Consider the following 19,895-nt stretch of genomic DNA (forward strand, 5'->3'; position numbering starts at 1 on the left):
CACATAACATACAGAAATCAACAAATGGAAAAGAGCAGAAATATGCTAAATTAAAAGAAGAAATTGAAAGACTATGGAACATGAATAGGGTATACATTGTCAGGTATACAGGGTGGCACCACTCACTTTGAACTTGTTCTCTAAGTTCAAAGTAAATTTATTATCAAAGTACATATAAGTCACAATTTATTAACCCTGAGATTCATTTTCTTAATAAATCCAAAATAGAATAACCATAGTAGAATCAATGAAAAACCACACCAACTAGGCGTTCAACCAGTGTGCAAAAGACAACAGACATTGCAAGTACAAAAAAAGAAATAATAATAATAAATAAACAATAAATATCGCGAACATGAGATGAAGAGTCTTTGAAAGCAAGTGCATAGGTTTTGGGAACATTTCAATGATGGAGCAAATGAAGCTGAGTGAAGTTATCCCATTTTGTTCAAGAGCCTAATGGTTGAGGGGTAATAACTGTTCCTGAACCTAATGGTGAGAGTCCTGAAACTCCTATACCTTCTTCCTTATGGCAGCCAGAAGAAGAGAGCATGACCCAGTTCACAGAACCATCTCCACAGGATAGAAGATGGAGGAACTTTCCAGAACACTGTTGTAGAATTTCAGGGACTTTTCATGTTCTATTAGTTTATCAACAAGACTTCCTTTAACACACCAGTCCTCTTCTTGGTGAAGGTCTCTGTACCTGCGCAATATGGCAAAGATATTATACAAATGCAACAAAATAAAATGGACCAACAGTCTTTTCCCAGCACAAATACCTGTGTGAGATTCGCCAAAAGCCGAGAAGGTTTAGAAGCATGAATGCAGCTACAGTGAAAAAGTATTTGTCCAAATTCCCAGTGCTCAGATCATTTGGGAACCAAATGCCTAAAGAGAAAGCACAACCAGTGTATAAATAAAACCAGCACAATAGGAATCAATCCCTTAGACACATCCCATCATCATTAACACTATGCTCAATATAACCTGCCTGATTTTCCTTATGCTTCTGCAAGATTTTGATTCACAAGACAAGACCAGCCAACACTTGGAACAATTAAAGATGAAGAAAATGTATGATTTAGTGGAAACCTTTTAATAATGAAAGCACTTTAGGTAAAACATTCTCTTTAAACAGTCATTCATATTAAGCAAATGCAGTGAAGATTGTGGAGAATGAATCAAGGCCTGAATAAATGTTCTCTCTAAATGAATGTTACCATTAACAAGATGCTTATTAACCCAATGCATGGTACTTAAACAGACACTTCATCTGAAAAATGAAAAGGCCATTTAAAAATTAGATTCTTCAAAAATGTATAATTTTGTTTTAAAATATCTGCATATTCATCTTCTCATAGTATTTCTGATTTTTTTTAACATAGGGCTTCTTTGATAAAACTGATGCATTAATAATCAGCTATCTTCCAGATATGCTTTAAATTCAGTGTGCAGCTATTGACGTGAATGACGATTATATAAATGGGATAACAATCTACTCAATACAGGGTTGTGATCAATATTCTGGTTCTAATTGGATAATTTTGACCAATTAATTCTTCAGGGATTATTCCCGAGGCCTCTAAAACTCACACAATATTTATAAATGATCCTAAGTATAGAAATAAGAATAAAAGAGCTAAAAATGCAGATTATGCAAATTTGTGTGGAAAAGATCTAAGAGAAGGAATGAAGAAATTCACTAATGGCAAATCCCATCAGAAAAGGGATTTCAAACTGAATAAAATATCATAATTTCTACTAAATGATTACAGAAGGGAGTTAATTAAATAAAGTAATGCCCTATGTGATCTCAACATCAATAAATATCATGACCTAAATGTAATGTTTGACTAAGCTGCAAAATTATTCTCACTGTGCATAGCAGCAGTTTCAAAGGTTGAAACAATGTCAGAGGATTGAAGTAGGCATGAAGAATATTAATCCAAAAAATAGTATGTTGACACTTCATATCAGTCATTAGTGAGACCACCTAGAGAATATTGCTGCTGCTTTGAAAAGATCTTGAAGCACTCGAAAGAAAGATAACAGATCTCATCCCAGCTTGTCGATCTACAGTATCTGTTATGAAACGGGGCCATACTCCCTAAGTATAAGACTCAAAGGTATTATTGACTTTTTTTAAATAAGAAAAAATAGAGTGTTATGTGAGGTGATGTTTGTCTGAATATATTTTCTAAACAGATAGAGTCATTGAGAGAGACGTCACAGAAACAGGCCCTTCAGCTCACCTGAGTCTGCACCAACCACCAGCCACCCATTTCAACGTTAATCCCAATTTTTATTCCACCCACATTCTCATCAGCTGCTCCCAAAAGCCCACCACTTGCCTACACAGCCAGGGACAATTAATCTGCCCACCTTTGGGAGGTGGGAAGTAACTGGGGTGCCAGAAGGAGACCGATGCTCTGACAGGGCGAACGTGCAAACACCACCCAGGCAGCACTGGAGATCAGGACTGATCCCCGGTCACTGGTGCTCTGATGTAGTCCAGCAACTACACAGCTGTGCCGTTGTACTAGAGGTGATGATTATTATTATTATTGTTCCTCTCCACGCCTTGTGGCATGTCGGGCAGCAACCTAGCCATTTCTTTACCACTTGTCCGTTTTTTTTTTATGAGGCTGAGTTGCTCGCTCGACGCTCAACCCGGATGGAAAGCGGGCAAGGAGCCAGCCGGATTCGGATGCAGGACCACTCGCCTCGAAGTCAGGTGCAAATGCCACTACATCACCGGCCAGGTCCACTAATGATAGTTTTCACCTTCATCACCATGTGTTTAAGTTGAACCAGAAGACCAGGTCATATGATTTAGGGTGAGAGTTCACTTCTGCGCTAAGGCAGTTTTGTCAGACTTCTCCCTGCTGTATAAGACGAATAGTGAATCCTCCTAATCCCTTCAACAAAATCCAGGAACAGGAGCCATCAACAATAACACCACTTCCTCTATCGAAATATCCTGATGATGTAAAAGAGGCTTCAGTTCTGTGTCGCTAATAACTTCATGCATCTAAAAATTCATGGTTCTTGCCTATTAGTTTTGGAACTTGAAATAATAAACAATAAAACGCAGTGGTAATGAACAAAAAAGTGACATGGACTCCTACCGAGGTTGCTTAATCTCCTGACAGAACCTGGAACTAATGGCTGGAAAGTTCATTTAACGCAGAAGTATAGCACACCATTTTATTAATAGGGGTTGCTCAAATATATATCCGTGGGGCATCTGGTTGGTGATGCAATGCCTGGCAAGCAAGAATTGATATCGAAAATGTACTTGATTGTATGTGGTGTCGGCATTTACAGGCCGTTATCATCTGATGCAGAGCGAGGGTGTGTGACTCTGGTATCTCGTCAGGCCCAGTAAGTTCCCCACTTTGGATGACAATGGGGAGGGAAGGTTGTTGAAGTGGGAAGAAATTTGTTGAGCTAAAATTACCCAAAATCTTCTGGGTGTCACAACAATTCAGCAGTTTTGCACTCAAGCCCAGTGATTGCTCTGACATTTCATCAGACTGTGATGTTCCTTTATTCCTTTACAGCAGGGGTTCCCAAACTTTTTTTATATGCCACAGACCAACACCATAAATCAAGGTTTCTGGCAATCTCAGGCTGGGAACCCCTGCCTTACAGTCTTGAGCAAGGTAAACCCGCTAACAGTTTCCAGTCTTAAAAAAGACTCAATAATTTTTGAGGTACTAATGAGAAAGGACAAACAACAAAACCCTGAACCTCATCAATGTCAGCTATATACCTCAGCCCTGCTAGTTCAATGGATCAATGTAAGACAGACTCTCCCGCTTCTGTTTAAGGTCAGGTATGATTTTATCAGAGGATTATATCTTGTGCTAAGTTACGCTTTTCACCAGTATTCAGAATGAAATCATGGATTTTAAAGTGCGTCCTGTAAACAAATTGCTCTTACCGCCAGATATTTGGTAGATGCCTTGAATTATAATTGCTCCGACAAAGCAGCCCATACAATTGAAGAGAGTCATGAAATGTATTGCAATTCCCTGAATGCTCCTTGGGGAGTGTCTAAATGTAATCAGTGTATCTATAAACAAACACAAGCATAACATTCAACAATTTAACCAATAAATTAACTTCCAGAGTGTCTAACGTTACAATGCAAATGGAAGGTTGAATATCATCTTTCTACTGAAACAGTCTACTGAGATTAAAATCTGTGATTTAATTTAATTAATTGAATCAGATTAGAATAGGCCAACATTTTATAATAAAAATGTTAAATCACTGTGAATGGAAGTTGCCATATTAAATATTTATTGAGGAAAGAACGACACTCAGTGGCCACTTTATTAGGTTCCACCTGTATGTAATAAAGTGGCCACTAAGTATATGTTCATGGTCTTCTGCTGCTGTAGCCCATCCACTTCAAGGTTCAAAGTGTTGTGCATTAGGCAATGCTTTTCTTCACACTAATGTTGTAACGTGTGCTTATTTGAGTTACTGTTACCTTCCTGTCAGCTTGAACTTGTCTGTCTATACTCCCCTGACCTCTCTCATGAACGAGGTGCTTTTGCCCAGTAAACACTGGACACTTTCTGCTTCTCGCACCATTCTCTGTAAACTCTAGAGACAGCTGTGCCTGAAAAACCCAGCAGATCAGCAGGTTTCTGAGATACTCAAACCACCCTGTCTGGCACCAACATTCATTCCACAAAGTCACTTAGAACACATTTCTTCCCCATTCTGATATTTGGTCTGAACAACAAGTGAACCTCTCAACCATATCTGCATACTTTTATACAATGATTGGCTGACTAGATATTTGCATTAATGAGCGGGTGTACAGGTGTACCTAATGAAATGGTCTCTGAGTGTATTCATATGACGACGGTGTAGTATGAGTACCAGCCAGGATATTGGGCCAAAAGATACAATGCATGGAGTGTCCTGCCATGGGTGGTGGGAGAGGCATATACATTAAGAAACTCGTAGATAGGCGCATGGATAATAGAAAAAGGGAGGGTTATGTAGGAAGGGGGGCTTATGTAGGAAGGAAGGGTTAGGTTGACTTTATTATAGGGTGGATTAAAAGGTAGGCACAACATTATGGGCTGAAGGGCCTGTACTGGGTTGTACTGTTCTATGTTCCAAGGACCAACAATGAATATCTAAGCCAGGTCTTGGAGGTGGTGGTCCTCCCATGTTGTTCTCGTCCGATTCAGTGTCAGTGATAGCAAGTTTCTGGTGGTTGAGGGAGCTATTCTCAAAGTGTTTGTTAAATTCTCCAACAAGAGAACTGCTGCAGTGCTCCACTGGACTGAGCATCCCTGTCCTCCATCTGAAACATTGCCACTTCAGGAAGATTGTTACCGGCGAAAGCTTTACAATTGCTCTTTGATTTCAGTGCAACCTCTATCTACAGAGTAAAATTTAATGATTTCTGTGTTTTGTTTGTCAAACCATAGAAGTTCAAGTGTGACTTAAAATATTTGATAAATATTGAGATACAAAAAACAAATACATTTACAATTTTTAGAGATAATTTCAAAGAAACATTGAAAAATTTCGAGTCTGCCACACCATTCAGCATGATAATGGCCGATCGTCCACATTCAGAGCTCTGTTCCAGCTTTCTCCCCATATCCCCTAATCTAACCATGAAACTACAGTTAGCTACTGCTTATCTTGTTTATATAAAACGGTTTGACCTCAATTGCCTTCTAAGTTCGAGAATTCCACAAGACATTGGGGAAAGAAATTTCTCTTTATTTCCATCCTAACTGGCTTACCCCATATCCCTGAATTGGCATTCTGGACTTCTGCACCATTGGAAATAACTTCCCTACAGGTGAGATGATTGCTTTAAATTGTAGGTAGCGTAACAGATAAGGCAGACAAACTGAAGGTGTGGATTGTCTCTAGGGGGTGAGATGGATGTGGCAGGCAGGTTTAAAGAAATCCCAAGAGATTCTTCCGTTATTTTAACAGCAAAAATGCGACTAAACTGAAACCAGATCCTATTAAAGACCATTGGGGCTGTCTGTGTACAGAGCTGCAGGAGATGGCCAAGAATTTTAAGGTTTATTTCTCTTCAGTTTTACTAAGGAGAATATCATTGATGTGAAAGAAGTGAAGGTAGTAAGTAGCAACAAAGAACAAGAAACAGTACAGCACAAGAACAGGCCCTTCAGCCCACAATGATATGCTGAACCAAATGGCCAATTAAATTAATCCCCTCTGCCTACACAATGTCCATATCCTTCCATTTTCCTCACATTCATGTACCTATCTAAAAATCTCTTCAAAGTCTCTAATGCATGTGCCTCTATCATCCACCCCCCCCACCCCCCACTCTCCCACCCAGGCAGTACATTCCAGGCACCCACCACTCTCTGTGTAAAAAAAACTTGCCCCTCACATCTCCTTCGAAATTACCCCCTCTCACATTGAATTATGCCCTCTGGTATTAGACATTCCAAACTTGGGAAAATGATACTCAATATTCAATAGGTTCATAAATAGGGAAATAGATAGTCTACTCCATCTATGCCTCTCATAATCTTATAAACCTTCCTCTCAGATCTCTCCTCAGCCTCTGCCGCTCCAGAGAAACCAACCCAAGTTTGTCCAACCTTTCACTTTAGCGCATGCCCCCTTAATCCAGGTAGCATCCTGGTAAACCTCTTCTGCACTCTCTCCAAAGTCTTGGCATCTTCCTATAATGGGGCAACCAGAACTCTAGGTGCACCCTAACTACAGCTTTATAAAGCTGCAACATAACTTACTGACTTTTGAACTCAGTGTTTCAACTAATAAAGGCAAACATGCCATATACTTTCTTAACCACTATATCAACCAGTACAGCCACTTTCAGGGGGCTATGAACTTGGACCCCAAGATTCCTATACCTTATCAATGCTGTTAAAGATCTGTCCCTTAACAGTGTACTTTATTTTTACCTTCGACCTCCAAGGTGCAACACTTCACAGCTGGCCGGGTTAAATTCTATCCGGCATTTCTCTGCCATATCTGCAACTGATCTATATCCTGCTGTATTCTTTGCCAGTCTTCTACACTATCCACAACACCACCAAACTTCAAGTCAAGTCAAGTCAAGTTTATTGTTATTTTGACCATAAGCTGCTGGTACAGTACACAGTAAAAATGAAACAGTGTTCCTTCAGGACCCTGGTGCTACATGAAACAACACAAAACTACACTAGACTACGTGAGACAGCACAAGGTTACACTAGACTACGTAAAAACAACATAAAAACTTTGTATCGTCTACCAATTTACTAATCCACCCATCTACATTTTCATCCATATCATTTATGCACACCATAAACAGCAGATCTCCCAGTACAGATCCTTGTAGAACACCATTAAACACAGACCTCCAGCTAGAATAAGTCCATTTGACCACTTTGCTCCGTTTTCTATGGACAAGCCAATTCTGAATCCAATGTTCCAATTTACCATGGATCCCAACCCTCTTAATTTTCTGGATGAGCCTCCCATGAGGGACCTTGTCAAACACCTTACTAAAGTCTATGTAAACAAAATCCACAACTTTACCTTCATCAGTTACCCTCGCACCTCATCAAAAAACTTAAGTTAGTAAGACACGACTTGCCTCGTACAAAGTCATTCTAATTAGGCTATGGTTTTCCAAATGCTCATAACCCCTATCACTAAGAATTCTCTCCAGTAATTTCCTTACCATTGATGTGAGACTCACCAGACTGTAGTTTCCAGGATTATTCCTAGTTCCCTTCTTGAATAATGGAACAACATTAACTACTCACCAGTCCTCTATGTCTGTGGCTAGAGAGAGCATGAAGATATTGGTCAAGGCCCCAAGAATCTCTCAATGACCTGGAGTACATCTCATCAGGTATTCTGGAGTTACGTGAATATAGCTGATATTAATTCAAACAAGAACCAGTCTTCAGTTTTTTTTTGTAAATTGCGAGAAACAAATTGAAGTTAAACTGGCCCACAGATTTAAGAGGTATGGTTTACAAAATGGTGACAATGAGACATTAGCAGACGCATCAGCCAAACGTCAAAACAATGGGGCTTTTTAATTGTCCTGCAGCGATCCAGGTAACTATGGGTTTAAGTAATTTGCACCATTGTAAATAAATCCAAGGAAGCTTGCAATTAGCAAAGGTGTTTGAAACTTTAGAGGTGTCTTATCAATTACATTATGCTCTCACTGTAAATACGTACCTCAAAGGAACTATTTGTCAACCCAAAGAATTGAAGTAAACAATGTCATTGTAACTACTGAAATTGTAATGAATCACCTGCTGTCACCTTTAAGCTTAAGGGTATAAGAATGTGATGTACGAGGGTAATTGATAAGTTCGTGGCCTAAGGTAGAAGGAGTCAATTTTAGAAAACCTAACACATTTATTTTTCCTACACTTACACACTTAGTCCAGCGGTCATGGAGCATACGGATCCCTTCTTTGTAGAAGTCGGCGTCTTGGACCTCCAGAAGTTGTCACCAGCAGGGGTGATGGATAAGTTTGTGGCCTAAGGTAGATGGCGATGAGTTATTAACTCCAAACTTTCTGCATTTTCACTCCGAGTTGAACTGTACGTGCATGTAACGAGAGCTGTATAACTCATCTTCTACCATAGGCCACGAACTTATCAATCACCCCTGCTGTGGACCACTTCTACAAAGAAGGGATCCGTATGCTCCACGACTGCTGGACTGTGTGTACGTGTAGGAGGGGACTATGTTGAAAAATAAATGTGCTAGGTTTTCTAAAATTGACTCCTTCTACCTTAGGCCACGAACTTATCAATCACCCCTCGTACTTTTGGGTTTGTGAGCCTCTACCAAGAGTGTCTCTGTGACAACACCTGTTTGACATGATGAATAAGGACTTTCATACTCATAACCCAGTGCCTCTCCAGTGACTTCAAACACAGTCATACAAAGCCTTGGGGACTTATCCACCTTAATATTCTTTAAAAGACCAAATAGTACCTCCTCTTTTACTTCAAAATGCCCTAACATATCAATATGCTGATCTCTATCCTCCACGTCATTCTCCTTGGTAAATACTGATGTTAAAGTACTCATTAAGGACCTCACTCTCATCCTTCACATCCAAGCAAATGCTCGCTCCTTTATCCTGGAGTGGACTTTCTCTAGTTAGCCTCTTGCTCTTGAGATACAGTATGTTTAGAATGCCTTTGGATTCTCTTTAATCTTACTTGCCAAGGACTTTTCATGGCCCCTTGCAGCTTTCCTAATTCCCTTCTTGAGTTCTTTTCTGGCTTCTTTATTCTCAAGGGCTGTTTGATTCTACCTTCCTAAACTTGATGTACTTCTCCTTTTCCTTCTTGAGTAACTTCATCATCTCTCTCAACATCCAAGGTTCTCTTACCTTGCCATCCTTGTCCTTCCTTCCGACTGGAGCCCAGCAGTCCTGTACTCTCTGCAGATGGTCTTTAAACCACATGCTGGATGTAGATTTGCCCAAAAACAGCTGTTTCCAATGAACTTTCCCTAGTTCCTGCCTAATGCTCTTGTAATTTACTCTGCTCTAATTTAATATCCTCACACAAGGTTCACACTTATCCTTATCTATAGCTGTCTTAAAACTTAAGGAGTTGTGGCCACTGTTCCCTAAATGCGCACCCACTGAAATGTCAGTCAGCCGACCAGGCTGATTACCCAACACCAGGTCCAGTACAGCCTCTGCACTTGTTGGGCTATGTACAAAGATATTGATTTAAGAACCCCTCCTGGATGCACCTAACAAATTCTGCCCCATGTAAACCACTGGCACTAAGAATTCCCCAGTTTATATTTGGGGAGTTGAAGTCCCCATGACAACAACATTATTGTTTTCACAACTTTCCTTAATATGTCTGCTTCTCTTTTCCTCAGTGCCCCGGTGGTTATTAGAGATTCTGTAGTACAATTCCATCAGAGTGATTGCACCCTTTCAATTTTTGAGTTCTACGCATATAGACCCAGTGCATGAGCTCTCCATTATGTCTCCTCTGAGTGCAGCTGTGATATTGTTCCTGATTAGTGGTGCAACTTCGCCCCCCCCCAGCCCTTTTACCTCCCTATCTTTTCTAAAACATCAAAACCCTTGGACATTAAGCACCAATACTGTTCCTCTTTCTCTGTAATGGCCGCAACATCATAGTTCCATCTACTGATCCATGCTCTAAGTTCATCACCTTTATCCATAACACTCCTGGCAATAAAATACACACACTTCTAACTATCCATCCCATCGTATTTGATTTTGCTCCTGCTTGTTGTTACTGGCCCTGAGATCTGCCTTTCTCTCCACCCCTCCACCTTCTGACCTGGTGCTCTGGTTCCCATCCCCCTGCCAAACTAGTTTAAACCATCCTGAGAAGCACTAGTGAACCTCCAGGCCGGGATATTGGTTCCCCTCCAGTTCAGATGAAACCCATCCTTCTTGTACAAGTTACCACTGCCCCAGAAGAGGTTTCAATGATCCAAGAACCTGAAACCCTGCCCCCTGCACCAGTTCCTCAGCCACTCATTCATCTGTATTATTATCCTATTCCTGCCCTGGCTAGCACGTGGCACCAGGAATAATCCGGAGATACTGCCCTTCTGCCTCTTTCCTAACCCTCTATACTCACTGCACAGGAACTCTTCCCCTTTTCTACCTATGCCCTTGGTGCTAATGTGCACCATGACCTCAGGCTGCTCACCCATCCCCCTGACAGTATTCTTCAGCTGCTCTGAGACAACCTAGACCCTAGCACTTGCAAGACAAACGCATTATCCTGGTGTCTTTTTTGTGGTCACAAAATCTCCTGTCTGTTCCCCTAACTACCAAGTCTCCTATCTCTATCACTCTGCCTGTCTTTACCCTTCCCTGCTGAGCCTCAGAGTTGGCCCCAGTGCCACTGGCCCGGCTGCTGCTGCTGTGCCCTGATAATTCATCCCCTCTAGCAGTATCCAGTGGGGTATACTTTGGCCATAGGAGAACCCTGCACTGACTGCTTACTCCCCTTACTTCTCCCAGTGGTCACCCATCTACTGTCTGAAGCCTGTACTCTGGGTGTGATCCCCTCGGTAAAAGTTTCACCTATAAGGCTTTCAGCCTTCCGGGTGACCCTGAGAACGTCCGGTCCCAGCTAGAGTTCTTTGAGCTTGTCAGAAAGAAGGTGAAGTCAGGTGCACTTTCCACAGAAGCAGTCATCAGGACATCGCACATCTTACAGGAGAAGCATTCGAACGCTCGAACTACCATCCTATCCATACTGAATTAAGGACGAAGGATTAACAGACAAAAAAAAGCTAACCTACACTCATCTCGGTCACATATTCAGCCTATTCTTGCCGAGTTTGTTATACCTTTGGCTCTAACTTCTCAAGCCTAAATTGTTAAATCAAAATAAATTACAAACAAATTAATTTACTCACCCTTAGCCTCACACTGTTCTCACTGAAGCCTGTTGAGCCAATGCCGCCCTCTTCAACCATGGCCGCTCTGCTTACAACTTGCTTCTTTTTGTTGACTCAAATAAAACTCACTCCCAACAAGACTTGTTTCAAACTGGCTCCCACTCTGCTCAGATCCTTCACTCTCATTCATTGCTTCAAAGTACGACAACTTTCTCCCAATGGGACTTACTGTTTTTAAATAGTAAGGCCTTGGATTGTATGCTTATTAAAAGGAGGGCAAATCCCGAGGACCTGACCAACTTCACCTCTGGATCTCATGAGAAGAAATCGCTGAGTTCCATGTAAAGATATTTGCTTTCCTATTAGCCACAGGTGAAGTACCAGGAGACTGGAGAGTGGCTAATACATTCCATTGTTCAAGAAGGTTAGCAAGGACAGGCAAGTGAGCCTGACTTTAGTTGTAGGAAAGTTACTGGAGGGAATTCAGAGAGACAAGATCTAATATCACTTAAGATAGTCAAGAGCTGATTAGGAATAATCAGTATGGTCTTGTGCATGGGAGTTCAGGTCAGACAGAACTTTTGGAGCTTTTTGAAGAGGTAACCAAGGGGATAGATGACGATAGGGCAGTGGATGTTGTCTACATGGACTTTAGTAAGACCTATGAAAAGGTAGTGCATGGCAGGGTGATTTGGATGGGTGGATTGCATGGGATTCAAGGGGAGCTAGCAAGGTGGATTCAGAATTGGCTCAATGGCATTAAACAGAGGGTGATGGCTGAAGGTTGATTCTCTGACTGGAGGCTTGTGACCAGTGGGGTGCCCCAGGGGTCAATGTTGGGAACTGTCATGCATTATCTACAGTATGTAAATAATTTGGATATGAATGTGCATGGTATGATTAGCAAATTTGCTGATGATATTAAATTAGGGGCTCTTGTTGATAGCGAGGCAGTTACAATAAATGGCAAGGAGATCTCAATCAGTTAGGCAGATGGGCTGATGGATGTCAAATAACTTACAACTTAGATGATTGTGATGGATTTTGGATATTCAAATCAGGGCAGATCCTACACGGTGAATGGCAGAGCACTGATGATTGTTGATGAACAAAGGGACCTGGGAGTACAAGTGCACAGTTCAGTGAAGGCGGCCGCTCAAATAGACAAGGTATTGTAGAAGGCGTCTGGCATGCTGCCTCCATCAATCGTGTTTAGGAGTAGGGGGACATTACATTGCACTTACACAAGTTCCTGGTGAGACAGTACGAGGCATATAGTGTACACTTTTGGTCACCCTGTTTGAGAAAGACATTTTCAACCTAGAGAGGGTACAGAAGAGATTATTGAGGATGCTGCCTGGATTAGAGGGCCTTTACTATGGGAGAGTTTGGCCATGCTGGATCTTTACGCCTTGGAGTGCAGGAGAATGAGGGGATGACCACAGAGAGGTTTAATAAATTGTGAGGGGTTTGGATAAGGTCACAGTCTTTTCCCCAGGGTTGGGGAGTCCTGAATTAGAGGACACAGATACATTAGGGGAGTGACTTAACAGAGACGTGGAAGGTAAATTCTTTACACAGAAGGTACTGAATAGCTGAAATGAGCTGCCAGAGGAAGTAGTTGAGGCAGGTACAACTGCATCATTTAAGAAGCATTTGGTGAAGTACATAGAGTGAAAGGGCTTGGAGAATCATGTACACTCATGGGCAATGGAGGATGCTGGGCTCGGCATGGACCAGTTGGGTTGTCTCTATCCTGTATTACTCTTTAACTCTATGAGAGTAGTCTGTCCAGTCCTGTCAACATTTTATCAGTTATGAGGTTCCCTCATTCGTCTAACCCCCGGTGAACATAATTCGATCGTTTTCCACTTAGTTCAAAGATGAGCTAATTACATAAGTGATGTGTACTCACAGGCAGGCATGACCAGTGCCTCAGCGACTCCCAGCAAAAGGTACTGAGGGGTGAGCTGAAGACAAGGCATCGAAGATACAAGCAGCACCTTTCCAGACAACATTTGTTCCACTAGGAGAAAGTTCTTCCTGCGCAGCTCAGATATCCCTGCTACCACCATGGACAAAGTTGCACACAAGTGACCAATACCTGAAATAAATGAGAAGCGATGAATAAAGGACAAAATCTTCCTCAGCTTCAGGCTTGGTGTAAGCATTAGACTCAGAGGTCACTTTACTAGGTACACCTGTACACCTGCTCATTAATGCAAATATCTGATCACCCAATCGTGTGGCAGCATCTCAATGCATAAAAACATGCAGAAATAGTCAAGAGGTTCAGTTGTTCAGATCTAAAATCAGAATAGGAAAGAAAGATGATCTAAGTGACTTTGTCCATGGAATGACTGCTGGTGCCAGATGGGGTGGTTTGAGTATCTGAGAAACTGTTGATCTCCTGGGATTTGCATGCACAACAGTCTCTCGAGTTTAGACTGCAATCATACACTCAGTGGCCACTTTATTAGGTACAGGAGATAGCTAATAAACTGGCCACTGAGTGTATGTTCAGGCTTGCCTTCACTGTTCTGTTAGAAACATAGAAAACCTACAGCACAATACAGGCCCTTCTGCCCACAAAGCTGTGCCAAACATGTCCCTACCTTAGAAATTACCATAGCCCTCCATTTTTCTAAGCTCCATGTACCTGTCCAGGAGCCTCTTAAAAGACCTTATCGTATCCACCTCCACCATTGTCGCCGGCAGCCCATTCCACACACTCACCACTCTCTGCGTAAAAAACTTACCTCTGACATCTCCTCTGTATCGGCTTCCAAGCACCTTAAAACTGTGCCCTCTCATACTAGCCATTTCAGCCCTGGGAAGAAGGCTCTGACTATCCACATGATCAATGCCTCTCATCATCTTATACACCTTTATCAGGTCACCTCTCAACCTCCCTCGCTCCAAGGAGAAAAGGCTGAGTTCACTCAACCTATTCTCATGAGGCATGCTCCCCAATCCAGGCAACATCCTTGTAAATCTCCTCTGCATCCTTTCTATGGTTTCCACATCCTTCCTGTAGTGAGGCGACCAGAACTGAGCACAGTACTCCAAGTGGGGTCTGACCAGGGTCCTATATAGCTGCAACATTACCTCTTGGCTCCTAAACTCAATCCCACGACTGATGAAGGCCAATGTACCGTATGCCACAGAGTCAACCTGCGCAGCTGCTTTGTGCTATGGACTCACACCCCAAGATCCCTCTGATCCTCCACACTGCTAAGAGTCTTACCATTAATACTATATTCTGTCATCATGTTTGACCTACCAAAATGAACCATTTCACACTTATATGGGTTGAACTCCATTTGCCACTTCCCAGCCCAGTTTTACATCCTATCAATGTCCCACTGTAACCTTTGACAACCCTCCACACTATCCACAACACCTCCAACCTTTGTGTCATCAGCAAACATCAGCCATTCCTCCACTTCTTCATCCAGGTCATTTATAAAAATCATGAAGGGAAGGGGTCCCAGAACAGATCCCTGAGGCACACCACTGGTCACTGACCTCCATGCAGAATATGACCCGTCTACAAACACTCCTTGCCTTCTGTGGGCAAGTCAGTTCTGGATCCACAAAGCAATGTCCCCTTGGATCCCATGCCTCCTTACTTTCTCAATAAGCCTTGCATGGGGAACCTCGTCAAATGCCTTGCTGAAATCCATATACACTACATCTATTGCTCTACCTTCATCAATATGATTAATCACATCCTCAAAAAATTCAATCAGGCTCTTGGGGCACGACCTGCCTTTGAAAAAGCCATGCAGACTATTCTTAATCATATTATTCCTCTCCAAATGTTCATAAATCCTGCCTGTCAGGATCTTCTCTATCAACTTACCAACCACCGAAGTAAGGCTCACTGGTCTATAATTTCCCTGGCTACCTCTACTCCCTTTCTTATAATCTTCTAGATCTCTATCATTACCTAGTTTTTTGAACCTTTCATAAGATCTTTTCTTCTTGACTAGATTTACAACAGCCTTTGTACACTACGGTTGCTTTCTCTGAGTGAACATCCCAGCAATAGGTAATGTTAACTGTATTTTTAACTGTCTGTTAATTTGTCTTTATATTGTCCAATACTGGCTGTCACGGAAAGCACAGTAGCGTAGTGTTTAGCGTAATGCTTTACGGCACCAGCAATCGGAATACTGCCTGTCAGGAGTTTGTACGTTCTCCCCATGACAGCATGGGTTTCCTCTGGGTTCTCCAGATTCCTTTTACATTCCAAAAAGATGCGGGGGTTCAGGTTAGTAAATTGTGGGCATACTATGTTGGAGCCAGAAGCATGGCAACACTTGTGGGCTGCCCTCAGCACATCCTTGCACTGTGTTGGTCACAGATGAAAACAACACATTTCACCGTACGTTCTGATGTTTTGATGCACATGTGACAAATAAAGCTAACCTTTAACCTTCTTTATCTTTCATCCTGGCACCATTTCCTGTTTGTTAATCCAGTGACTGAATCCAGCGCCTGAATTCCTGTTGGGCCTGGTGATCTTTTGAAAATAATTTATTGCCAGTCTTCTGGGAGAACTATGGAGAACTTTCATGTTTCTCACATGGTACTCTCTTCCTCAAACAATCCCTCAAAAATGGATGAACTACTTTTCTTGTTTGATTGTTATTCTAGTCATCGTTTTGAAATACATCTCCGAGGGATAATGTTGCTGGCAGGGGGGACTGTTAGAACATACAAGATGAATAAATCAATCCTATAGTCAGTCTTTTGAATAAATACGTTATACGAGGGTAGATACGGCAACTTAATATTGGCAAACATCACCCAAGAGATGTACAGAAATTAATCTACATAGTTCAAAATGATGAGTGCACCATCTGTTGAATAACTATTATTTTCAATAAAACTGCACTAATCAGAAAGAAATGCAAGAGATTTGCAAAATGTATCAGAGAGGAAAAATAATTGATGTTTGTACAATGTAATATGGAGGAAAGGTTATCTACCTGAAATTTTAACTCTGACTCTCCCTCCATGGATGCTACCAGACCTGCAGGATATTTCCATCATTTTCTACTTTAGTTCAGTTGTCTAGTACCCGTGTATTCTTTGCTATTCGGTCAAGTTAAATGCTTTATAAATGTAATCAGTTAGAGAAACCTCAGCTCATGCTGGTCTGAAATGAATAATATCAGCAACACTCAATGGAACTGAATAGAAACCAAATGGAAACCAAAAATGGCTATTTAATGATAATGTTGACAACATAACACCCACCGATCTGTGACAATGGTGACATTGGGTCTCTATGAAGAGACACCAGGCAAGACACAACGTACTCCAGGAGGGGTGCAAGCACCAGTACAGGAATGAGACCCACGATGTTCAAAGCTGCTACTGGAAGAAGAAATCCTCTCTGGTTTAGGTTGGAATGCATTGTCTGTATGAAGTAGGCCGATGGAATCTGCATTTATAAGGTATAACATTGGCAGTGATTTTTATGTTTGCAAGCATTTCATCTCGAAATATATAACCAGCATGGGCAAAGGACATTACAGTATATTCATATGGTTCACCTGAATTGTTTGCTCCATCAAAGTACCTTCGGAAATATCAAATTTGCAGATGTATTAGATTTAAGTACATCCATTATGGATACTTACAGTAAGAACCATGGAATCATGCCGCACGGAAAAAGGGCCTTTCATAAGCACAAGAAATTCTGCAGATGCTGGAAATCCAAAGCAACACTCAAAATATAACATGAATAAAGTCACCATTTTGACTGTTTATTCATTTCCATAGATGCTAACTCTGCTGAGTTTCTCCAGCATTTTGTGTGTGTGACCAGGCCATTTCAGCCTACCTCAACCATGCCCACCTACACTAACTCCACTTGCCCGCATTAAGCCCATATCCATCTGTACTTTTCTCATCCAAGTATCTGTCCCAATGCCTATACTTTATACTTTATTGTCACCAAACAATTGGTACTAGAACATACAATCATCACAGTGATATTTGATTCTGCGCTTCCCACTCCCTGGATTACAAATATTAAATATTAAAAATATTAAAAATAGTTAAAATTAGTAAATATTAAAAAATTAAATTATAAATCATAAATAGAAAATAGAAAAATGGAAAGTAAGGTAATGCAAAAAAACCGAGAGGCAAGTCCGGATATTTGGAGGGTACGGCCCAGATCCGGGTCAGGATCCGTTCAGCAGTCTTATCACAGTTGGAAAGAAGCTGTTCCCAAATCTGGCCGTACGAGTCTTCAATGTCTTTGAAATGTTGTACTTTTATTTGCCTCTACCACCACCTCTGGCAGCTTATTCTAGATATTCATCACTCTTTGTGTGAAGAACCTGTACATTTCTCCCCTTTCACCTTAAACCTGTGTCCTTTCATTGCAGACCCAACTGCCCTGGGAAAATTATTCTATCCACCCTATCTGTGCCCCTCATAGTTGTACAAGCCTGTAAAAGATCACCAATCAGCTAGTGTTCTAGTGAGTATAAACCTAGCCTATCCAGTCTCTCATCACCATAGCTGATTGTCCAATGCCAATTCACTGAAGTAGTTATCCATTTAGTATCATTGCTTTGACATTTCCTAAGCCCTTTCAGATAAATATCTGCTTTTCTGAATTACACAATCCTCTGAGTAAATAGTTTCCTAATTCCTTTTTCTCCCTTTTTGATGATGATCCTCTATTTACAGATTCACTGAAGAGTAGAAATAATTTTTCTCTATTTATTGAAACATCACTTAATTATGAAAGTTTTTAATCTAATTAACTTTCCCTCCTCTGTAAATTGTAATCCTCTGTATAATTCAATTCAGAGTCTTTTTCACTGATTCTGATATCTCTGCTTAAGTGTGAGACCCAGGACTGGAAAACATATTCTAGTATGACCCCAGGAACAATTTGTACAGAGCTAGCACCAGTCCAGCACTTCAAAAACTATTTATAATATTTAGGTTTCCATTGGCTATATTTTATAAGCCTTGCCAACTTGTCCTTCAATTTTAAATGATTGGTGTCTCTGAATACATAAATCTCTCTGCTCATCTACTTCTAACGTTTCATAATTTAGTGCCTATTTTCATTTCTCATTCTTCCTTCTAAATGCAACATATATCTCCCCATTTGAAGCCAAGTCATTGGATATATTTAAGACAGAGGTTGATAGACTCTTGATTAGTCTGGGCATGAAGGGATACGGGAGAAGGCAGGAGAGTGGGGATGAGAGGGGAAAATGGATCAGCCATGATGAAATGGTGGAGCAGACTCGATGGGCCAAATGGCCTAATTCTGCTCCTATATTTTATGGCCTTACCTAATTACCCTGCATACAAATCCTAATTCTTTACACTGGCTATTTATGTTCCCCAGCTCTCTATTCTCTTTCCTTCAAATCTCTTTCAATCTTCTAATATGTCTCCTTTCCCACTGTATTTCTGTACTTTCTATAAACTGCTGAACTGTAGTTGATGCTTTTAGCTGTGGTTTAGTCATGTGCCTTGTTGTTCATTCATTTTGTATTGATTTTATCTAGATAAGAGAGAAGAATATAGGTTCACCAAAGACAGGATGACAAAAGCAGATAACGGAAAATAAAATGGTTAATGTGGTGAGGATTTCATAGCCATTTGCAAGGAGGACAATGAAGCAGTGGTAGCTCACTATCTCATCATATAATCCTCCAGTAAAGAATTTGTTCCGTTTTTTTTGGATGCTTCAACTCTTACGGTCTGCTTTAAGAAGATTACCTGTAGTATGCAGAATCTATACAGGATCTGAAAGGCAAAGAGTGGGATTAATCTGATGAGGCATTTGACGTTGTTCACATGAGCCTCACTGTACCAGCCACCATAATTTTCCTTGGCTCTGTCCAGCCAGCTGTTCACATCTCCACTGATATGACGGTACTTCATACAGCACATCTTCAGGGCATTCACTAAAACACCAACAGTTGCCATCAGGGAGCCACCTGCAAATAGAAACCTTACAGTAAAGATATGTCAGGCATACCCATGATGTACGAGGGTGATTTGGCATTTAATATAGTCTTTGAGTGACAAAAGATTCACTCAAAAGCCCATATAACCATATAACAATTACAGCACAGAAAAAGGCCATCTCGTCCCTTCTAGTCCGTGCCAAACTCTTACTCTCACCTGGTCCCACCGACTTGCACTCAGCCCATAACCCTCCATTCCTTTCCTGTCCATATAGCTGTCCAATTTAACTTTAAATGACAACATCGAACCTGCCTCAACCACTTTTGCTGGAGGCTCGTTCCACACAGCTACCACTCTCTGAGTAAACAAGTTCCCCCTCAAGTTACCCCTAAACTTTTGCCCTTTAACTCTCAACTCATGTCCTCTTGTTTGAATTTCCCCCACTCTCAATGGAAAAAGCCTATCCACGTCAAAAACCTTTTGTCACACAAAGACTGTATTAAATGCC

The 19,895-nt window shown here is 41.2% G+C and overlaps 1 protein-coding gene across 1 annotated transcript in view; it reads right to left on the bottom strand.

The window, feature by feature from the left end:
• Positions 1-561: 561 nt before the first annotated feature.
• The window catches only part of slc15a5 (solute carrier family 15 member 5), a 40,891-nt gene continuing 21,557 nt past the window's right edge, over positions 562-19,895 (bottom strand). The window contains exons 4-9 of the mRNA XM_072241404.1: positions 19,196-19,416; positions 16,694-16,880; positions 13,341-13,529; positions 3,950-4,081; positions 783-891; positions 562-706 (exon numbers count right to left, since the gene is read on the bottom strand). Of these exons, the coding sequence (XP_072097505.1) occupies positions 562-706; positions 783-891; positions 3,950-4,081; positions 13,341-13,529; positions 16,694-16,880; positions 19,196-19,416 (983 nt within the window). The remainder of the gene's footprint in view (positions 707-782; positions 892-3,949; positions 4,082-13,340; positions 13,530-16,693; positions 16,881-19,195; positions 19,417-19,895) is intronic.

This window comes from Mobula birostris, chromosome 23 (genome assembly GCF_030028105.1).
Source record: "Mobula birostris isolate sMobBir1 chromosome 23, sMobBir1.hap1, whole genome shotgun sequence".
In the NCBI taxonomy this organism is placed as follows: domain Eukaryota; kingdom Metazoa; phylum Chordata; class Chondrichthyes; order Myliobatiformes; family Myliobatidae; genus Mobula; species Mobula birostris.